The sequence below is a fragment of the Salvelinus alpinus genome, chromosome 19 (genome assembly GCF_045679555.1).
Source record: "Salvelinus alpinus chromosome 19, SLU_Salpinus.1, whole genome shotgun sequence".
Taxonomy (NCBI): Eukaryota; Metazoa; Chordata; class Actinopteri; order Salmoniformes; family Salmonidae; genus Salvelinus; species Salvelinus alpinus.
This window is the reverse complement of record NC_092104.1, coordinates 12,101,766-12,119,803: the sequence shown is the minus strand read 5'-3', so window position 1 is coordinate 12,119,803 and position 18,038 is coordinate 12,101,766. Positions and strand designations below refer to the sequence as shown.

The window sequence follows — 18,038 nt, the reverse complement described above, 5'->3', positions numbered from 1 at the left end:
GTGCGTGTGCATGTGCGTGAAGTTATGATATGCCCCCCCTCGCTCGACACACACACCATCCAGTCATTACATGATTCATTTTACTGCTACATGATCACCAACACACATGTGGATCTCTCCCGACCACATTCATTAAGAATCACCTTCCCTCTAAACCCTAGTGCCCTCTGTTGTCACACTGGTTACAGACATAGCCCAGGCCACCACTAAACCATTCATTATGGGTAAAGCAGTTGGAAAAGAGCGATATAATCCGACTGGCATGCGCATTAAAGCAGGCCATCTGCAGACTTCATCAAAGAGCAGCTCCTAATGGCCATGGCACAAACCGACAAAATAGAAGATACGGGCGAGGCGCGAGGTTGCTAAATCCGCTCAGGCATATTGTTATTCCAAACTGTGTGTATATATACTGAAGCAACTGTCCCTTGGCCAGATAGTCTAGTGGTAGAATGTCATATCTATATAATCATTATTGATAACCTCAAAGTCAATCATGGTGTGAGGTTGTGTTTTACGGTAATCAATTAATGATGAATAGCCAACATGAGATATAGACCTACTAATTACCCCCCCAATGTTCATATTCAACGTTATTGATCCAATACTGTCAGGGCTAGATTAACATATATTATTCTATTTTATAAATATATTGTTATATGAAGGTAAGAGTAGCGCAAATATAATGAGAACTTTCTTTCACAAAGCACTTAGTCAAATTGCATTATGTTCACCAAGTCGAAATCCATTGAGAAATGTTTTCTCTTAGTCCAAATCATCCAAACAACCTTCCGTTGATTTCTAGGGGTTCCGCGCGCTCTCCTCCAAGTTACCTTCTCAAGGTAGTAGCATGCAGAGGGCAATGACGTTGCTCGATTTCGATGTTATTGGTGTGTCCTAATTTACCATCACGTACCTGTATCATTATAGTCAATGCAACCTATAATCAACTTTATGGGATGTTGCCTGTGTACTTACCCTCAACAAGACTGGTCTTCATGATTTTTGAATAAATCCAGTAGTTGAATAAATCCAGCAGATGAAGCCTGTTTGCGGAGACTGTATATCCGCTCTTTAGTTGCAATCGATAGATAATTGCAAATCCAGGGCACGGTGTTGTCACGGACCTCCCAGTCACGGTTACATTCAAACTTTAGCCGGAGGTTTTCCTGCTGAAGCCGACTGGAGAACAAGGTCTCCGGCTGGAACGGCGCACAGTCATTTGGGCCAGTGGGAGCGAGACAAGAAGTGTATAGTATCCAAACTCAACCAACACACAACGTAGGCTACGGGAGCGCAGAGCGTAGAACAACACCCCAAAAGGACGCACCAACAATCAACAAAAAAACACACAACGAGCACTAAGTTCCAAAATTGGGAAAGTATAAAAGAGACAGAAAAAATCAGAAAGGAATCCATGGACAGGCTACTGATGTACACATCCTGTCTGATTTCTAACTGGCTGTATTCGGAAGTACATCTATATGTGTTTGGATATTGGCCGCACTGCCCTGCGCTGTACAACATGGGTTTGCATGGGGGTCGCATAAAAAGAGAGGGTGGGGCGGTGTGAGAGAGAGAGGGGGGGAGGGAAAGAGAATTCAAAGATGAATGTTTTATGGGTCTGGATCAGGGACTGCGCGCTAATGAATGTTTTAGAAGATACGGGTGGTTTGACGTGCGGGGAATCTATTTGGGATCAAACATGCTCAAGCACGCACATGCATACGAAAATACACAACAAAATACACTGTGCAGGTGAACCGCTAGCCTACTTATGGGACAAGGCATAATGGTGGGGAAGGGGCAACGCAGTTCTGACCGACAGGCATTATAAGCGGAAAAGGGATATTGGAGAAGCAGCATTTGCCTGAACATGATTTTAATTTCCTTCCTTTAAATATACAAGCTTTTGTTATTACATTAAAATGTAGTACACAATTCTAGTCTGATAGAAATCTCCCAAATCTTCATCACCGTTTAGCATTCACCAAATTAATCATCAAGGTAAAATGGAGACCGTAGCTTATTGTCTTATCAATTTGCGCACCGTCATTGGGTTACAATTACACGTCGGTAGTAGGGTACACAGGAGTGTACAAAAAGCTTGAGGGGATCATGCGAAACGTTTGAGTGGATGCGCCCATTACACCTATTTGATGTAATAAAGACTGCAGTTAAAAAGTGATTGAATATTAAGCTCCATTGATGCATGCATGCTGCGGAGACTGATTGGACCAAGAGAGAACAAATTCCCTTCGCTGTGCACTCTGCAGGTGTACTGAAACCCAAGGGAATTACATCAGTACCGCCCGCGCCGTTATTTCTAAGTACCATGCGCCTCCTAGCGGTAGGACAATGTGTAGTTGCAACATGGTAAGGTTATGTCCTTTCAGCCCATGCACAGCACCAGCGCAGCTTCAGTGGTGAAAATGCTCTCACCATGTAGCAGCCTCGGCTACTCTTGTGGCAACAAAGTGGATCCAGTGCAATTGAAGCTTCAGATGTCATAGTAACATACATGCCATTTTTTAGTACCCTTTCTGCTATCCATTTGTTAATGGAGACCAAATGCAGTAGAAGATACAAAGGACATGATGAAATATGAATGCAATTGAGCAATCATCTCCTGAAGCCTGTGGGCTAGCACTCTGCAAACAGTCATTTTAGTTTACACTTCCGACATTGTAATTAACTTACAGTTCCCTCCGTAATTATTGGGACAGTGAAGCATTTTTTATTCATTTGGCTCTTTGCTCCAAAAGTTTGGATTTGAAATCAAACAATGTCTATGAGTTTACGCGCAGACTGTCAGCTTTAAATTGGGGGTATTTTCATTCATATCTGGTGAACCTTTTAGAAATTACAGCAGTTTTTGTACATTGTCACCTATTTTAGGGTAGCAAAAGTATTGGGACAAATTCACTTATACTGTATGTGTATTAAAGTAGTAAAAAGTTAAGAATTTGGTCCCATAGTCCTAGCATGTTATGACCACAGCAAGCTTGTGACTACACATTTGTTGGATGCATTTGTTGTTTGCTTTGTTTGTGTTTCAGATCATTTTGTGACCAATAGAAATGAATGGTAAATAATGTATTGTGTCATTTTGGAGTCACTTTTATTGTATATAAGAATATAATATTGTAACGACCCGGTATTGTGTTCTGTGTTTGTGGGTGTGTTATGGTTCTCATGGCTACTAGCAGGGGTTAAATATGTCAGGACAGATGGAAAGGTTGGGGGGGTATGATGGGTAATCCCGCGGGATTTGGAAATGCATAAATAGGGATTACTGTCTCATCTTTCTTTTTCTGTTAGGGGGCCTTGATCTGTTCCTATGAGAGTGACCCTTAACTCGACAGGGTAACATTGTGTACGTTCGGCATTTAGCGGCGTGGGCTGTGGCCGGAACAATAGCCCAGTTTAGGAATAAACCTGTGTTCTGACCTGCACACCTAGAGTCCGTCTCTTTTCCAGTTATGACCCAGCCGGGTCATTACAATATGTTTCTAAACACTTCTAGATGAATGGGGATACTACCAGGATTACAGATAACCCTGAATGATCATACCTCCCCAAAAAATGCTAACCTCCCCTGTTATTGAAATAGTGAGAAGTTAGCATGTCTTAGGGGTATGATATTTGTGCATCTGTAATGTTCTCACTAATCACTATTCACAATTCATTCAGGATTATCTGTAATCATGGTAGCATCCACATTAAAGTAGAAGTGTTAAGAAGCATATTCTATTCTTATTTACTATTAAAGTGACTCCAAAATGACGCAATGCATTATTTACCATTAATTTCTATTGGGCACAAAATAATCTGAAACACAACCAAAACAAACAGCAAATGCATCCAACAAATATGTAGAGTCACAAGCTTGATATAAGCACTTTTTACAACTTTAATACAGATAAGTGAATTTGTCCCAATACTGTTGCTCCCCCAAAATGAGGGGACTATGTACAAACAGTGGTGTAATTTCTAAGCGGTTCACCAAATACGGATGAAAATACCCTTAAATTAAAGATGACAGTCTGCATTTTATCCTCACCCTTAACCTTAATCCATATTTCTGAAGTATAGAGAGCCGTGTATCACTTAGTCACATTTCACAGGTGAAACAGCACTCCACAATACAATTCATGGTGTATTTTAAGCAACAGCCACTAAACCAACTGAAGCAATTCAGGAATACTATATCAGCCAGATCATAAAATTATGGATTGATTGTTGAATAAAATTGGGTAGATTGGGTTTAACCCTGGTTTACAGTCACCTTTGCTATTGAATGACACTAATTTAATTCCCTGCAGAGCCTTCCCTGAATCTCTTTACAATAGAGGCCGGATGGGTCGGCAGTTGACATTGTAACATACACAACCTTCGTAACCAGGAAGGTCAAAGGTGATATGTTGTACAAAAGCAAGGAGAGACTTTAACCTCTGTTTCCACTTATACCTGTGTCTCAATTCAATAAAACATGCATTGTTTTTTTTACAATAGCTGTTTTTCCCATCGTAAATTAAAATCCCAGACTGGTTCTGGGTAGCTACTATGAAAACCTACTTATACCCTACAAGGCAGACTCCCTTCACATGTAGATCATTTCCATTTTCTGAATAATTAGTGTTTATATGTGCAGTAGTTTGTAAATAAATACACTGCGTAAACATGCCTGTGGCCTAGGTTACTCTTTCCTATTATGTCAATACGTCTGTGTGTGGGTGGGGATATACTATTACTGATCACACTACTTCCACTCACCTTATTATCAAATCTAATCAAATTGTATTTGTCACATGCTTGGTAAACAACAGGTGTGGACTAACAGTGAAATGTTTACTTATCGACCCTTCCCAACAATGCAGAGAGAAAGAAAATAAAGGAATAATAGAAAATAAATAAGATGTAATAATAAAGGTAATAATGAATACACAAGTAACGATAACTTGGCTATATACAAGGGGTACCAGAACTGAGTCGATGGGCAGGGGTATAAGGTAATTGAGGTAGATACGTACATATTTATTTAAAAAAATGTACCCCTTTTTCTCCCCAGTTTCGTGGTATCCAATTGGTGGTTAAAGTCTTGTCTCATCCTCAACTCCCGTACGGACTAGGGAGAGGCGAAGGTCGAGAGCCCTGCGTCCTCCGAAACACAACCGAACCAAGCTGCACTGCTTCTTGACACAATGCCCACTTAACCCGGAAGCCAGCTGCACCAATGTGTCAGAGGAAACACCGCACCCCTGGCGACCGTGTCAGCGTGCACTGCGCCCGGCCCGTCACAGGAGTTGCTAGTGCGCGATGTGACAAGGACATCCCTGCTGGCCAAACCCTCCCCTAACCCGGACGACGCTGGGCCAATTGTGCGCTTCCCCATGGGTCTCCCGGTCGCAGCCGGCTGCGACAGAGCCTGACCTCGAACACAGAATCTCTAGTGGCACAGCTAGCACTGCGATGCAGTGCCTTAGACCACTGTGCCACTTGGGAGGCCCGTATATATGTACATATAACTTGGTTTAAAGTGACTAGGCAACAGGATAGATAATAAACAGTGGCAGCAGCGTATGTGATGAGTCCAAAAAGTTAGTGCAAAAAGGATAGCTATTTGGTTAACTACAGTATATAGAAGACAGAGAGAGAGAGAGACAGAGAGACAGAGAGAGAGAGAAGACAGATAGATAGAGGACAGAGAGAGAGCAAGAGAGAAGACAGAGAGAGGAGAGAGAGAGAGAAAGAGAGAGAGTGCGCGAGAGAGAGAGAGAGAGAGAGAGAGAGAGAGAGAGAGAGAGAGAGAGAGAGAGAGAGAGAGAGAGAGAGAGAGAGAGAGAGAGAGAGAGAGAGAGAGAGAGAGAGAGAGAGAGAGAGAGAGAAAATAAATATTATTGTCCTTTAAAACAAAGTGACAGTCTCAAGGAATGTAGCCTTGTGAGCCGATAATGTATGACTTCACCACCGGTGAGGATGCCATGACATGTTTGCAAATCCCCTCCTCCAAAAAGTTGTGGCCGTCAGGCGTCATCTAATTTCTTGTCTACCTCCCAAATTGCACCCTATTCCCTACCGAGTGCACTACCTTTGACCAGACCGTTATGGGCCCCTGATCAAAAGTACTGTACTGCATAGGAAAAGGGTGCCATTTGGGACCCTTTTCCTGCCGGTCGCCAGCCGCACTCAAGTACATACAGCGGACGACTGCATCTTAATTTATGAGTCCGAAATGTCAATCCAATCCACACTGTCACAATGTTTTAGAGGGGCAATCTAATTAAAACAGCAAATGGAAAGGGGGGGGGGGGGGGTCAGTGTACGTACAGCTTAATGTGAATAAGTCCACGTTGCCTTTATTCCAATGAGTTGATGAGGTTCTGGACAGAGTGTAAAAGCAATTCCAACACTGCTTTTGTCTTCTACAGACCAGCGAGGGAAAATGAGCTGTCAGGAGGATCTTAATGACAACAGGGGTTCGTCTGCTGGGGCACTGGTGATATATGACGAGCTGTGCACCCCGAATGTATGTACTTTTGACCCGGGGTCTGGTAAAATGTAGCGCGCTACATAGGGAATAGGGCGCCATTTGTGATGCACTCATAGTCTCATCTTAATGAAGACACAATGGTAGGGTGAGTGTCCTACAAGTTTTTTTTAAATTGACAGAAAAGATTTGATGTCTCACATTGATATTGTGATCCTAACAGCTGCTGTTGAGAGAAGGATTGGAAGGAGGACATCTTGATTGGCTTGCATGGCTTCAAAGCAATGTAGAGTGTTTCGTTATGGAGCCTGGTATGTAATCAATTCAGGGTACCTTGTAAAAGATTGATATCAACTGAATGAACAGCCATAATTAATTTAAGATGATTCCAGTGATTTTGATGGAGGTGGGGAACAACACCTTCCAAATACAACTCATCTCCACTGCATACTAGCTAGTACCACTGCACAGGATAATTTATTAGACTAATTATTACAATTTGGACAGAAATAAGGCTAGTACTGCTCATGTCATTTATTTAATGATATCCCTCCAGTGGTAATACCCTCAAACTTTCTCTCCTACCAAAGGAAGTATTTTATCTGATCCAGCTCTTATGCTTGATCCTTCTGGTTGCTGATGAAAGCATAGTACAGAACCAGAGCTATCTGCTTTGAAACTCCAACAGCTTGACCCCACTCATTCCATTCCAGTCATGAATTAAATCTTTTTAGATTCTGTCCCTAACGTTCATTCATATGGTGATGATGCTCACCTGCAGTAATGTACAGTCTCTTATTCTACGGACCAGTCTATAGACTCCAACCTCTCCCACAATATACCTGTGTCACTCTCAGTCCTGCAGTATCATTGTTTGAGTCTCAAATGGCACACTACGGGACCTGGTCAAAAGTAGGGAACTATATAGGAAATAGGGTGCAATTTGGAATGGATATTTATGAAAATCCACTACAGTGGTAATGTGAGTATCTTGGAGAGTAGAGACTGTAGGCAACAACACATCCGCCCCACTGACCCTCAAAACGGGGGCCCCTCCGGGGTGTGTGCTTAGTCCCCTCCTGCACTCCCCTCCTGTTCACCCACAACTGTGTGGCCTCGCACGACTCCAACACCATTATTAAGTTTGCTGACGACACTACGGTGGTAGCCTGATCACCGACGATGATGAAACAGCCTATAGGGAGGAGGTCAGAAACCTGGCAATGGGGTGCCAGGACAACAACCTCTCCCTCAACGTGATCAAGACAAAGGAGCCGAGCACACTCCCATCCACATCAATGGGGCTGTAGTGAAGCGGGTCTAGAGCTTCAAGTTCCTCTGTGTCCACCACTAAGGATGTATCACGGTCCACACATACCAACACAGTCGTGAAGAGGGCACGACAACGCCTCTTCCCCCTCAGGAAGCTGAACAGACTTGGCATGGGCCCTCAGATCCTCAAAAGTTCTACAGCTGCACCATTGAGAGCATCTTACCTAATGCATCACCACTTGGTTTGGCAACTGATTCGCATCTGACGTCAAGGCACTACAGAGGGTTGTGTGTACGGCCCGGTACATCACTGGGGCCAAACTCCCATGCACCCAGGACCTTTATATCAGGCGGTGTCAGAGGACAGCCCTAAAAATTGTCAAAGACTCCAGCCCCCCAAGTCATAGACTGTTCTCTCTGTTACTGCAAGGCAAGCGGTACCGATGCATCAAGTCTGAAACCAGCAGGACACAGAATAGGTTCTATCCCAGAGTCATAAGACTGTTAAATACAGTATCTATCTATCTATCTATCTATCTATCTATCTATCTATCTATCTATCTATCTATCTATCTATCTATCTATCTATCTATCTATCTATCTATCTCTCTCTCTCTCTCTCTCTCTCTCTCTCTCTCTCTCTCTCTCTCTCTCTCTCTCTCTCTCTCTCTCTCTCTCTCTCTCTCTCTCTCTCTCTCTCTCTCTCTCTCTCTCTCTCTCTCTCTCTCTCTCTCTCTCTCTCTCTCTCTCTCTCTCTCTCTCTCTCTCTCTCTCTCTCTCTCTCTCTCTCTCTCTCAATTCAATTCAATTCAAGGGGCTTTATTGGCATGGGAAACATGTGTTAACATTGCCAAAGCAAGTGAGGTAGATAATATACAAAAGTCAAATAAACAATAAAAATGAACAGTAAACATTACACATACAGAAGTTTCAAAACAATAAAGACATTACAAATGTCATATTATATATATGCAGTGTTGTAACAATGTACAAATGGTTAAAGCACACAAGTTAAAATAAATAAACATAAATATGGGTTGTATTTACAATGGTGTTTGTTCTTCACTGGTTGCCCTTTTCTTGTGGCAACAGGTCACAAATCAAAGCTGTGATGGCACACTGTGGAATTTCACCCAGTAGATATGGGAGTTTATCAAAATTGGATTTGTTTTCGAATTCTTTGTGGATCTGTGTAATCTGAGGGAAATATGTCTCTCTAATATGGTCATACATTGGGCAGGAGGTTAGGAAGTGCAGCTCAGTTTCCACCTCATTTTGTGGGCAGTGAGCACATAGCCTGTCTTCTCTTGAGAGCCATGTCTGCCTACGGCGGCCTTTCTCAATAGCAAGGCTATGCTCACTGAGTCTGTACATAGTCAAAGCTTTCCTTAGGTTTGGGTCAGTCACAGTGGTTAGGTATTCTGCCACTGTATACTCTCTGTTTAGGGCCAAATAGCATTCTAGTTTGCTCTGTTTTTTTGTTAATTCTTTCCAATGTGTCAAGTAATTATCTTTTTGTTTTCTCATGATTTGGTTGGGTCTAATTGTGCTGTTGTCCTGGGGCTCTGTGGGGTGTGTTTGTGTTTGTGAACAGAGCCCTAGGACCAGCTTGCTTAGGGGACTCTTCTCCAGGTTCATCTCTCTGTAGGTGATGGCTTTGTTATGGAAGGTTTGGGAATCGCTTCCTTTTAGGTGGTTGTAGAATTTAACGGCTCTTTTCTGGATTTTGATAATTAGTGGGTATCGGCCTAATTCTGCTCTGCATGCATTATTTGGTGTTCTACGTTGTACACGGAGGATATTTTTGCAGAAATCTGCATGCAGAGTCTCAATCTGGTGTTTGTCCCATTTTGTGAAATCTTGGTTGGTGAGCGGACCCCAGACCTCACAACCATAAAGGGCAATGGGCTCTATGACTGATTCAAGTATTTTTAGCCAGATCCTAATTGGTATGTTGAAATTTATGTTCCTTTTGATGGCATAGAATGCCCTTCTTGCCTTGTCTCTCAGATCGTTCACAGCTTTGTGGAAGTTACCTGTGGCGTTGATGTTTAGGCCAAGGTATGTATCGTTTTTTGTGTGCTCTAGGGCAACAGTGTCTAGATGGAATTTGTGGTCCTGGCGACTGGACCTTTTTTGGAACACCATTATTTTGGTCTTACTGAGATTTACTGTCAGGGCCCAGGTCTGACAGAATCTGTGCAGAAGATCTAGGTGCTGCTCTAGGCCCTCCTTGTTTGGTGACAGAAGCACCAGATCATCAGCAAACAGTAGACATTTGACTTCGGATTCTAGTAGGGTGAGGCCGGGTGCTGCAGACTGTTCTAGTGCCCGCGCCAATTCGTTGATATATATGTTGAAGAGGGTGGGGCTTAAGCTGCATCCCTGTCTCACCCCACGACCCCGTGTGAAGAAATGTGTGTGTTTTTTGCCAATTCTCTCTCTCTCTCTCTCTCTCTGTCTGTGTGTCTCTCTCAATTCAATTCAATCTCTCTCTGTCTGTGTGTCTCTCTATATCTCTCTCTGTCTGTGTGTCTCTCTATATCTCTATCTGTCTGTGTGTCTCTCTCTCTCTATCTGTCTCTCTCTCTATCTATCTGTCTCTCTCTCTGTCTCTCTGTCTCTCTGTCTCTCTGTCTCTCTGTCTCTCTATCTCTCTCTCTCTCTCTCTCTCTCTCTCTCTCTCTCTCTCTCTCTCTCTGTCTCTGTCTCTGTCTCTGTCTCTGTCTCTCTATGTCTCTCTCTCTCTGTCTCTCTCTCTATCTGTCTCTCTCTCTCTGTCTCTCTATGTCTCTCTCTCTCTCTCTCTCTCTCTCTCTCTCTCTCTCTCTCTCTCTCTCTCTCTCTCTCTCTCTCTCAATTCAATTCAAGGGGCTTTATTGGCATGGGAAACATGTGTTAACATTGCCAAAGCAAGTGAGGTAGGTAATATACAAAAGTCAAATAAACAATAAAAATGAACAGTAAACATTACACATACAGAAGTTTCAAAACAATAAAGACATTACAAATGTCATATTATATATATGCAGTGTTGTAACAATGTACAAATGGTTAAAGCACACAAGTTAAAATAAATAAACATAAATATGGGTTGTATTTACAGTGGTGTTTGTTCTTCACTGGTTGCCCTTTTCTTGTGGCAACAGGTCACAAATCTTGCTGCTGTGATGGCACACTGTGGAATTTCACCCAGTAGATATCTCTCTCTCTCTCTCTCTCTCTCTCTCTCTCTCTCTCTCTCTCTCGTCGGAGTGCATGCTGGGAGTGAGTCGTCAAGCAGGAGTGATTGTGAGAGCGAATGGAATTTATTTTCACTCTATTGGGTTTTGGTATGTATATATATATTGATTAGTTTAGTTGTTTTAAGGGTATCTTGTTTAATTATCACTAAGCACGTATAAGGGTGGTGGGATCGTTGAGGTTGGTTTTTTCGCGAGGGCACGACCAGCGGGTGGGGCTGGTTGCAATGGCCACTCGCGGGAGTGAGGAGTTTGAAAAACTTAGTCGGAGGCATGGAGTAAAGATTCCTGCTGCGGCCGGGTGTTCAGTGGAAGAATGTAGCTTGGCTGTGGGTGCTATCATTGGGTATGATAGCATCAAATCAGCCTCAAGGATGAATAGCGCTGTAGTGATATTCTTAGATTCCATTGAAAAGGTGAATAAAATAGTTGAGAGGGGTGTTGTGTTGCGGGAGACACAGACGCCGGTATTTCCGCTTATGAATCCGGCGAAAAAAGTGATACTTTCTAACGTGCCACCATTTGTTAGAGTTGAAGTCTTGGAGCGGGAGTTATCTCGCCATGGTCAAATCGTATCTACAATAAAGAAGGTTCTTTTTGGATGAAATCTCCGTTGTTGAAACATGTCGTGTCTCATAGGAGACAAGTGCATATGATTTTTAAAAAGGACGGAGATGAACTGAATTTAGCGTTCAGTTTTAAGATTGATGGATTTGATTATGTATTCTACGCTTCTACTGAATCAATGAAATGCTTTGGCTGTGGAAAAGAGGGGCATTTGGTGCGTAGTTGTCACGAGAATGAGCGCGCTGAGCCAGGTAGTAACTCTAGTGCTGGTGCAACTAACGCACCACCGCGAAGGGATGAACATGCTAAGGGTGCAGGGGAAGGGAGAAGGTGGGCAGATGTGGTTGGAAATGTAGGAGAGGAAGGCGTTGTGGATACGGGGGCAATTGTGGTAGATCAGAACAAAGAGGGAGGGGAAACAGTCGGTGAGATTGCGACTGCCGTCGCTGAGGTGGTGCTGGAAAATGAAATTGGAGGTCAAGAGGAGATTGAAATAACGGAAAAGGAAGCAGATGTTTTCAAAATACCGAGGAGTAAAAGGAAGAATTTAAGGGGTGGTGAAGGGTCTAATTCTAAGAGAAAGGTAGAGATTGATAAATCAGTTGAAGATGAACAAGTTGTAGAGATGGTGGAGTTTTCTTCTGGGGAGGATAGCGAGAGTGAGTCATCTGACGCGTCACAACAATATAGCGAGATAAATGGGGTGGAAGGGAGGTATGGGATTGAGAAGATACGTCAATTTCTGAAGTTGACAAAAGGGAAGAAATATATGCAGGATTACAATGTAACTGATTTTTTCCCTGAAAGTGAATTGTTTATTGAATCAGCAAAGTTTCTGATGTCAAAAATTACAGGGGGAGGTTTAAAAAGCCCTGAAATTGCTAGACTCAAGAAAGTGGTCACGAGAGTGATAAGTGATGTACATTCTAAAGAAAATGAAAGAGTTCAGTTGCAGTTTTAACTCTGTAAAGAGATGTGGTGGCTGTATCTTCCTCTGTATATTTTTTTCATCCATGAGCAGTTTTAAGATTTCTTCTTTAAAACTTCTTGCCACTAGGGGGGTGCCATTTCGACATAGTCCAGATTCGTCTCCAAATTAAACTGCCTCGTACTCAATTCTTGCTCGTACAATATGCATATTATTATTAGTATTGGATAGAAAACACTCTCTAGTTTCTAAAACCGTTTGAATTATGTCTGTGGGTGAAACAGAACTCGACTTAGAGCGATTTTCCTATGTGTATGTCAGAATTCAGAATTGTACTGGCTGCTCTGAGACCTGTGTATTAATTTCAATCAATCAATTTTATTTTATATAGCCCTTCGTACATCAGCTAATATCTCGAAGTGCTGTACAGACACCCAGCCTAAAACCCCAAACAGCTAGTAATGCAGGTGTAGAAGCACGGTGGCTAGGAAAAACTCCCTAGAAAGGCCAAAACCTAGGAAGAAACCTAGAGAGGAACCAGGCTATGAGGGGTGGCCAGTCCTCTTCTGGCTGTGCCGGGTGGAGATTATAACAGAACTATGCCAAGATGTTCAAAAATGTTCATAAGTGACAAGCATGGTCAAATAATAATCATGAATAATTTTCAGTTGGCTTTTCATAGCCGATCATCAAGAGTTGAAAAACAACAGGTCTGGGACAGGTAGCGGTTCCATAACCGCAGGCAGAACAGCTGAAACTGGAATAGCAGCAAGGCCAGGCGGACTGGGGACAGCAAGGAGTCACCACGGGCGGCAGTCCCGACGCATGGTCCTAGGGCCCAGGTCCTCCGAGAGAAAGAAAGAGAGAAGGAGAAAATTAGAGAGAGCCAAGATTTTCAAAATTTCCATAAATGACAAGCATGGTCAAATAATAATCAGGAATAAATCTCAGTTGGCTTTTCATAGCCGATCATTAAGAGTTGAAAACAGCAGGTCTGGGACAGGTAGGGGTTCCATAACCGCAGGCAGAACAGTTGAAACTGGAATAGCAGCAGGAATAGCAGCAAGGCCAGGCGGACTGGGGACAGCAAGGAGTCACCACGGCCGGTAGTCCCGACGTATGGTCCTAGGGCTCAGGTCCTCCGAGAGAAAGAAAGAGAGAAGGAGAAAATTAGAGAGAGCCAAGATTTTCAAAATGTTCATAAATGACAAGCATGGTCAAATAATAATCAGGAATAAATCTCAGTTGGCTTTTCATAGCCGATCATTAAGAGTTGAAAACAGCAGGTCTGGGACAGGTAGGGGTTCCTTAACCACAGGCAGAACAGTTGAAACTGGAATAGCAGCAAGGCCAGGCGGACTGGGGACAGCAAGGTGTCATCATGCCCGGTAGTCCTGACGTATGGTCCTAGGGCTCAGGTTCTCAGAGAGAAAGAGAGAACGAGAGAATTAGAGAGAGCATACTTAAAATTCACACAGGACACTGGATAAGACAGGAGAAGTACTCCAGGTAACCAACTGACCCTAGCCCCCCGACACAAACTACTGCAGCATAAATACTGGAGGCTGAGACAGGAGCGGTCAGGAGACACTGTGGCCCCATCCGAAGAAACCCCCGGACAGGGCCAAATAGGAAGGATATAACCCCACCCACTTTGCCAAAGCACAGCCCCCGCACCACTAGAGGGTAATCCTCAACCACCAACTTACAATCCTGAGACAAGGCCGAGTATAGCCCACAAAGGTCTCCACCACAGCACAAACCAAGGGGGGGCGCCAACCCAGACAGGAAGATCACGTCAGTAACTCAACCCACTCAAGTGACGCACCCCTCCTAGGGACGGCATGAAAGAGCACCAGCAAGCCAGTGACTCAGCCCCTGTAACAGGGTTAGAGGCAGAGAATCCCAGTGGAGAGAGGGGATTTGCCTGTCCTCTATTGGTTGAGATGCACTGCATACGCCTTTCCCTGGGTGTCAGCGAATAGGGAGACTTGAAATGGAGTCTCTGTGTAATTCCCAAAGTTTATAAATTGATTGGAATCACGGTGGCCATTCTTTGGGATCTGCGCTCGGGCGCGAAGAGGAGCTTTGCATATCGTTGTGGAAGCTCTGGTTTTAGCTCCTTAGATAATTCCGGTCATGTTTTTGTTCGATATAAGCTTTAAAGACATCATAATCTTGTTATTTTGAACCGAATTATTTCAGTTTATATCAGTTCATTGCGATTTTCTGGCATTTCTTTGTGACGCACTTTCAAGAGTTGGACACTTTCCCTGTACATGCCGAACGTTAGTGGCCATTTCGACAGGACAAGAGGACATCTTTCGACCAAAAGACGATTAGACCGGAGAAAGGACACATTGCCCAATATTCTGATGGAAGCTCAGCTAATACTAAGAACTATTTATGCTGATAAATCGTTGTTCTGTTGAAAAATGGTAAACGCATAAGCTGCCATTTTTTTGGGGGTAGCTTCGCTTTGGCGCAACTTGTATTGCGCAGTAAGGTTAATTTTAAAAATGTAATTCAGCGATTGCATTAAGAACTAATTTGTCTTTCAAATGCTGTCCACGCTGTATTTTTTAGTCAAGTTTATGATTATTTAATGATTAGACTAAGTCACTCTCTAAGATGGCTCCCGACATTTTCTGCCCAGTTTAGCTACTTTTCTCATTGTATAACCACGATTTGTGATGCTAAATATGCACATTTTCGAACAAACTCTATATGCATTGTGTAATATGATGTTATAGGACTGTCATCTGAAGAATTCTGAGAAGGTTAGTGAAAAAATTAATATATTTTGGTGGCGATAACGTTATCATCCCTTTTGCACTGATTCAATGCTGGGGTGATGTTAGCTCATGTGGTATGCTAATATAACGATATATTGTGTTTTCGCTGTAAAACACTTAGAAAATCTGAAATATTGTCTGGATTCACAAGATCTGTGTCTTTCGATTGCTGTAGGCTGTGTATTTTTCTGAAATGTTTTAGGATGAGTATTTTGGTAATTGACGTCGGTCTCTGTAATTATTCCGGCTGCTTCCAACGCTATTTCAGATTGCAGCTGCAATGTACAACTGTGATTTATACCTGAAAAATGCACATTTTTCAAAAAATATATATCCTATACCATAAATATGTTATCAGACTGTCATCTTATGAAGTTGTTTCTTGGTTAGTGGCTATATATATCTTTATTTAGTCGAATTAGTGATAGCTACTGATGCAGGAAAAAAATGGTGGAGAAAAAAAGTTGTGTCTTTTGCTATCGTGGTTAGCTAATAGATTTACATATTGTGTCTTCCCTGTAAAACACTTAGAAAATCTGAAATATTGTCTGGATTCACAAGATCTGTGTCTTTCGATTGCTGTAGGCTGTGTATTTTTCTGAAATGTTTTAGGATGAGTATTTTGGTAATTGACGTCGGTCTCTGTAATTATTCCGGCTGCTTCCAACGCTATTTCAGATTGCAGCTGCAATGTACAACTGTGATTTATACCTGAAAAATTCACATTTTTCAAAAAAAAAATATCCTATACCATAAATATGTTATCAGACTGTCATCTTATGAAGTTGTTTCTTGGTTACTGGCTATATATATCTTTATTTAGTCGAATTAGTGATAGCTACTGATGCAGGAAAAAAATGGTGGACAAAAAAAAGTTGTGTCTTTTGCTATGGTGGTTAGCTAATAGAAATACATATTTTGTCTTCCCTGTAAAACATTAAAAAAATCGGAAATGATGGCTGGATTCATAAGATCTGTATCTTTCATTTGGTGTCTTGGACTTGTGATTTCATGAACATTTGATTATATGATATCCCTGTGGCTTTAGGCTAGGCTATGCTAGTCAGCTTTTTTGATGGGGGGATCCCGGATCCGGGTTTGTGACTCTATAAAGGTTAAACGTAAATGGGGCAAGAGATGGTAAAAAAAGAGCTATGGTGTATGAGTTAATTAGGGGAAAGGGAAGTGACATAAATTTTCTACAAGAAACGCATAGTAATTTGGAAAATGAAGTTATGTGGCAAAAGGAGTGGGGGGGGGACAGTGGTGTGTAGTCATAAAAACTCAAAAAGTGGGGGTGTGGCTATCTTGTTCTCAAAAGGGTTTTTGCCTTTGTCTTATGAGGTTGAAGAGGTAGTTGAGGGGAGGTTATTAAAAGTTAGAGCAAGGTATGAAAACATCACTATGTGTCTGATAAATGTATATGCCCCAGTGGTGACAGTTGAGAGGGTATGTTTTTTAGAGACATTATCAAATACCAGTTAGAAATGTAACAATGAAGATTATTTATTTATTGCTGGGGATTTTAACTGCACAGTCAGCGATTTAGATAGAAATCACCAAGAACCTCATATAGCCTCAAGGACTTTTTTAAAACGCCTCATTGTAACACATGAACTGTGTGATATTTGGCGGAGTCAACATGGAGGAACAAGGCAGTACACCTGGGCGCATGTGAGAGAGAACATCATCTCTATGGCCAGGTTAGATAGGTTTTATTGTTTTGAGCATCAATCTCAGGTCTGTAAATCAAGTGTGATAACCCCAGTGGGATTTTCTGATCATTGTTTAATAACAGAGGTGGTGTTCATTAACGATGTAAAACCCAAAAGCGCATACTGGCATTTTAATATAACTTTATTGAGTGATGCTCACTTCAGGAAATTTTTCAGTTTTTTCTGGGAGAGGTGGAGGTCTCAAAATACCAGTTTTGTATCCCTTCAACAGTGGTGGGATATAGGGAAAATTCAGATTCAACAATTCTGTAATCAATACACGAGGAATGTCACCAAGGATATCACCAGATCAATGAAAGCCCTAGAGTTTGAAATAGTGGAACTCATGACGATGGTTGAGACCACAGGAGATCGAGGCCATACTCAGGCCCTCAAGAGGAGAAAAGCTGCATTGGCAGACCTGCTGGGTATCAGAGCACAGGGGGCATTGGTGAGAAGTAAGTTTCAGGGAATATCTGAAATGGATGCCTCATCCAAATTTTTCTTTGGTTTAGAGAAAAAGAATGGACAAAGAAAAATTATTCATTGTCTCAAATCAGCTGTTGGACAAGAGCTCACTAGCCCTAGTGAAATTAGAAAGAGGGCAGTAGAGTTCTATGCTGAGCTCTACAAGTGTGAGTACAAAGAGGATAAAACAGTGACACAGCAGTTCTTTGATGGGCTCCCAAAGGTGGCTGCAGAAGCTCAGGTTGAGCTTGAGCAACCATTGTCTTTGCAGGATTTATACACTGCATTAAAAGGCATGGAAAATGGAAGGGCACCAGGCATTGATGGGCTTCCCGTTGACTTTTTTAAGTCTTTTTGGGTTATGTTGGGAGAGGATTGGCTAGCAGTAGTTAATGATAGTTTAACCGGAGGGTTACTACCAATAAGCTGCAGAAGGGCTGTCCTCACCCTATTGCCCAAAAAGGGTGACCCTAGGGAGGTGAAGAACTGGAGGCCGGTGGCTTTATTGTGCACTGATTATAAGATATTGTCAAAGGCTTTGTCCAACAGGCTGAGGGAGGT

General features: G+C 42.4%; 1 protein-coding gene across 1 annotated transcript in view; it reads right to left on the bottom strand.

The window, feature by feature from the left end:
* Window positions 1-1,517, bottom strand: part of rtn4r (reticulon 4 receptor) — an 88,652-nt gene extending 87,135 nt beyond the window's left edge. The window contains exon 1 of the mRNA XM_071352335.1: window positions 979-1,517. Within this exon, the coding sequence (XP_071208436.1) occupies window positions 979-1,000 (22 nt within the window). The 5' untranslated portion in view covers window positions 1,001-1,517. The remainder of the gene's footprint in view (window positions 1-978) is intronic.
* Between the last annotated feature and the right edge of the window lie 16,521 nt (window positions 1,518-18,038).